The sequence below is a fragment of the Porites lutea genome, chromosome 9, assembly GCF_958299795.1.
Source record: "Porites lutea chromosome 9, jaPorLute2.1, whole genome shotgun sequence".
Lineage (NCBI taxonomy): Eukaryota > Metazoa > Cnidaria > Anthozoa > Scleractinia > Poritidae > Porites > Porites lutea.
The window spans coordinates 11,250,647-11,255,759 of record NC_133209.1 but is presented as its reverse complement, the minus strand read 5'-3'; the positions used below and the strand labels follow the sequence as shown (position 1 = coordinate 11,255,759).

General features: G+C 39.3%; 1 protein-coding gene across 2 annotated transcripts in view; it reads left to right on the top strand.

Annotated features, from left to right (window-relative positions):
- Positions 1-2,295: 2,295 nt before the first annotated feature.
- The window catches only part of LOC140949291 (uncharacterized), a 22,151-nt gene continuing 19,333 nt past the window's right edge, over positions 2,296-5,113 (top strand). The window contains exon 1 of one of the 2 annotated variants that reach the window (XM_073398526.1): positions 2,296-2,427. In XM_073398526.1, coding sequence (XP_073254627.1) covers positions 2,299-2,427 — 129 coding nt within the window. In that variant the 5' untranslated portion in view covers positions 2,296-2,298. Of the gene's footprint in view, positions 2,442-5,113 lie in introns of both variants that reach the window. The other variant, XM_073398527.1, reaches the window with a different exon arrangement.

Below are 5,113 nucleotides of genomic sequence, written 5' to 3'. Positions count from 1 at the left end.
TTTGAAGAGAAAATGGAGGGTCTGTGAACAGGCTAGACATCGATTTGCGGGAAATATTTGGGGCATAATTTATAGTGGCTTCTGGTACATACATAAACTTAATTTCACGCCGAATCATAAACTAGCTACAACAGCTAATATCTCCGAGAAATAAAAAAAGATAATACAAAAAATGCTCAAAAGTTGGGATTTCTAAAGCTGTTAACTTAAACACGAACTGGTGATGAATAATCTTCTGGAGCTCTGTTAGAACAGCCCACGCACTATAGGCGTCGACCGCGCTTTGTTGAGCTAGTGGTTTATCTATCTAATATGGTCATCCAACTTCTTCATCTTATTTTTTTCTGTTCCTTATCAAGCTACTTGAGACGTAGTGTTCCCCCTCATGAACTAGGTGGAAGTACGAAAGGAAACGACCCGCTGTCTGGGCCAGGCAGATAAGAAAATATATCCCATGATATACCGAATGCAGTATTTTCACTATACACTTATTTGATATCAGACGGACACATTTTCAAGACGACATCGTGCTGTGCTTAATTTCGGACAATTAGCAGCTTTTACACGCCAGTAGTAATATATGAGGGATCACTTAAGTAATTTGCATTGAAACGCTAAATGTAAGCGATCATACAAAATTAATTTTCTTGCGGCGTCAGATAAGCTTTGTTGTTCATATAAAATGCAAATACATCATCTTTTATTACTCTTGAGGAAGTTTAATTTGAAAAAACGGCTGTCAGGTGTCGAAACCGTCAACAGTAAAGCGATCTTTTGGGGTTATGCTTAAAGAACTATATATCTTAATTTACTGATCTTTTACTTCTGCTCTAAAAGTCAAAGTGACACTTCTTTCCGTAACATGGCGAAAGGGAGCCCACGCCGGGATGATATTATGCTGTTCGTAGTTTCTTCGTGTTTCCAGCTCCTTTTTGTCTCCTTGGCACCAGCTTGTCCCTTCCAGAAGCGTGATCTCAGTGTTTCACATATTTTAACCGACGCCACGTAAAAAAAGCATAATAATAGTAATGAAATTAAGGGCGCTTTCCAAAAGTCAGACCCCCTGGCAGGCCGGACCATGGCTGCACCGGTCATTTTGAAAGTAGGCTATTCCCAGGAGTTTTTGATGAAAAACGATTTCCTTCGTGCATACTATTTAGGATTTGACTGATCTGGCTGGATAGCTTTGATTAAAAGTACAATTCTCGTTACGAAGGGAATGTCCTGGCCGGTCAGTTCTGACAAATGGAAAGCACCCCAAGTAAATTAAAAAAAAAAAAAAACAGCCATAAAGATAAGTGGCGAACTGAACGAATTTCGCGAAGATGCTAGTTTTCTCTCCAATTTTTTACATGAAAACTCTGACCCAATTCCAAGCAGATATAAGTAATCAATTCCCGCACTTTTTCATTTTTCTCGCTGCGTTAAAAAATAAAAGATGAAGTAGCCTGGGATCAGGCTCCGCATTGGGGGAAAAAGGAAAAAAAATCGGCGAGCGAAGAGAGCCGAGAGGGAAACTGGGGAGGGGAAAGGGTGCTGCCCTTTCCCCCTCCCCAGGCCACCGCTGGGTTTGCTTCGTTCGCCGATATTTTTCCTGTTTGACCCCGTTTTTTGCCTTTTCCCCCCACTGTGGAGCCTGTTGCCAAGCTAAACATGACGCGCCAAAATAGCTGACGACGCCACAAGCAGTGGAGCGCTAGAGGCCATGAAAGCGCAATTGCAAATAAAAAAAATAGGGGCTTCGTGACGAAACCTAAAGTGGTGGTACAAAGTGCTTGAAGCGTTGGAAATATTTTTAAGTGCTTTATTGTCTTTTCGACTCCGTTCAGTTTCATTAAATTAGAAATGAGAAAAAAAATCTCAAAGCACTCAAATTCAAGGAAATTAGACTTAAATTACACATTAAAGAAATTGATCTAAATGGGAAATTGTTTCAGATATTGAACTGGGAAACCTAATTTAATCAATATACTCGTCTTGGCTCTGAAAGTAATTTCACGACAAAATGCATGTATTACGACATTCTCGTATTAACCAGGTAGTATTTAACCCCTTTTAATTGTCAGTTGAATATCAGCAATGCAACTTTTTATCAAGGATTAAATGCGCGCGCAAAACAATTAACACAAACATAGTCAACGCCTACTAAAAACACCGACTCGTCCCAAGTCGTCTCTCTTGAGAAAGGAGGGAAGCGCGCTCGCTCTTCCCTCCTTTCTCAAGAGAGACGACTGGGGACGAGTCAGGTTCAGCATGAAATAGAGGCAACGCTCCTGCGCGGCAAATATTGAGCAAAACATGGCGGAAGTCAGTGGAAAAGACGAGCTCCCAAGATGTTCTACGCTCTTTTTGACAGAAGATGGATCGCCCATGCTTTTTTACATGACCCCTTCTTTGATGAAAACCAGGCTACGACCGCTAATACACGTATGTCTGAATAGGTTTGGCTTAAAGCTTACATTTTGTTCTCAGTCAGTACAAAATGCAGACTGCTGCAGACCATAGACCTTGTCGCGGTTTTCGACGCCATCTTGACGAGTAGGCAAAAGTGTGAGAAATTACAGTGTTTGTATGAGAGTCTAATGTCCAATAATTTCCGTAAAACGGCTGTTCTGAAAAAAATATGACTTGTAAACTAAAGCTACCAAACAAAGGATTGTACTAACAAATGTTGGGGGCGTACCTGTGCTTGCTTTAAATTTTCCATTTAACAAATAGATTCCATGTTGCCGTGCGTCTGTTCAGTAATAGATCACAGATGACGTCAAAATGTCGTAAAAACAAAGAAGTGGCACACGAGCCGCAGGCAAGTGTGTCACTGTTGTTTTTACCACATTTTGACGTCCTCTGTGATCTATTACTGAACAGACCCACGGCAACATGGAATCTATTTGTTTTATACAATGATCAGAAAAGAAAAAGACCGATACACATACCTGCCTTGAACCGCTTGACCTTTTGAGGATTTGTGCTAGTTTAGGGGTTTTTTAAGTCCCAAACCCAACTTTTCATCTTAGCTTCTTCTTTATCTTACTTCTGTACAGTTTCTTCGAAAAGTTTTTCCCCGTCTTTTCTTGCTCAAAGAAGAATAATGGCGAAAACATTTTGCAAAACAGCGAGTCTCTCGTAGCAAAGACACACGATGGCAACTGTTGTGAAGATTTCTTGTAGTTTAGGCATTGTCAAGTAGTCAATAGCTTTTTTGGTCTCTGTTTCTCCATTTTTCTTCTTTGTAAATAGCTCCTGCTAAACTTTTTCCGAAGCTTTCACTTGCCTCAATCCGAAATTTAATCTCACAAACATTTTCAAAACTGCGTGCCATGTTGAACAAAACAAAGAAAACAAGTTTCCCGTGACGTCGTCCATGTATCTGTACTCTAATAGATCATGGGCAACGACCAATCACAGTGCGCATAGCATTCACATCATTGTATAAATATTTGTCTGTAATTTTTCCCGGGACTTTCTTACAGACAAATGTATAGAAAATTTTAAAAAGTGGTTTTAGGTCTTCTAGCACATGTAAGGCCCTCAATTTTTTTGGTAGAATCCTTAGGAGTGAAACTTTGGTTCACAATTCATATTTTTTTCAGAACAGCCATTTTACGGAAATTATTCGACATTAAATTCTCATACAAACTGTAATTTCTTACCCGTTTGCCTACTGGTCAAGATGGCGTCGAAAACCGTGACAAGGTGTATTGCTTTCACCATGCGATTGAGGACGTGACAGTAATAGTCCATTGTTTTCTAACCATGTAAACAATGGTCTGCAGTCAGTCTGCAGTTGCATTATGTACTGTCCAATATTTTGTACTTGATCATTTTAATGCAAGTCACCTTCGTACAGTTTTATGGGGTTCCTCGATATATATACCAAGTCAATATATGCACTATTGTGTCGTTCTATTGTGTGGAGTTTATTGTGTTATTGTTTAAGGGCTAGGGATCATTGTTGTGTTCTTTGTGACGTAACTCGAGACTTGCTATTCACTTGGTATATGGTGCACCAGCCGTTTTATCTATCTGATACCCTAATGTTTATCTCTGTAAAATTGTCTTTTAAACATAGCTCAATGCTATTCTCATGTTTAAAAAAAACACTGCAGTTGCTCCCTGTCTCTGTACGTTTACTTGGATTGTATGTGTAAAGGATCCTTGAGGGGCTATTTAGGCTCTATTCATTATTTATACTGCAGGAGAGGGTGCGGAGGATACATTTTGAAGGGGCACAATTATTTTAACAAAAAGGCAGATGATCAAAAGCTATACAACTGGTGCTAAAAGATATTGAATGGTCTAATCAGTTAAGCACGAAAAGAAAAGGGAATTGCAAGTCAGCTTTCCTCTGAAGAAAGGTCCATATACTTTACATTCAGTGAAATACAAATCTCTCCAAAAGAGGAGATGGAAGTTAATTCCCCATTTTCAACTATAAATGGCCAAATTACCAGCTAGAGTATTGCATCACCAAGAGAAAAAAATGAATGTAATGTTTGTTATGCATTGGGTCAAAATTTATGTTGGTTCAAGTTTATTTTTCTTTTACCATCGAATGGTAAGGACTTCGAAAATGAGTTTTTACAAAAGAAAATTGTTATTTGAGATCAGTGGCACTTTGCCTACTCCACGGAAAGCTTCTGGTTCTGTACTGCAAACTATGTGGTCTTTTAACTCAAACAAGCATATTTTCAACCAGCTACCGATTGTGGCTTAATAGAAGGAAGCTTTTTACAAACATTGTAGCAGTGATTTTGTTACAAATAGTTGTGGTGAGTCCTGGGACTCATCTTGTGAAAAACTCATGAGTCCCAGTCCAGAACCATTGAGTCCCAGTTCAAAAGACAACGAGTCCAAAATTAAAAATGCTTGGGCCTTTATGTAACCAGACAGATAATCTCAAAATAGGCTTGATTCCCGCTGCTCTTTTGTTCCTCCCCACTAAGAGACGGCTGGATGCATAAGTGGCCTATTGTGTCTGTGATGTAATTCATGCATTGTTACCAAACGGCGGAAATGAGAAATGTCTTTTTGAAAATACCAAACACAATTTTTTGCTCTGCCTCTTGGTTGCTTTGGTATTCGCCATGAAAATTAGCAGAAACACATTGAT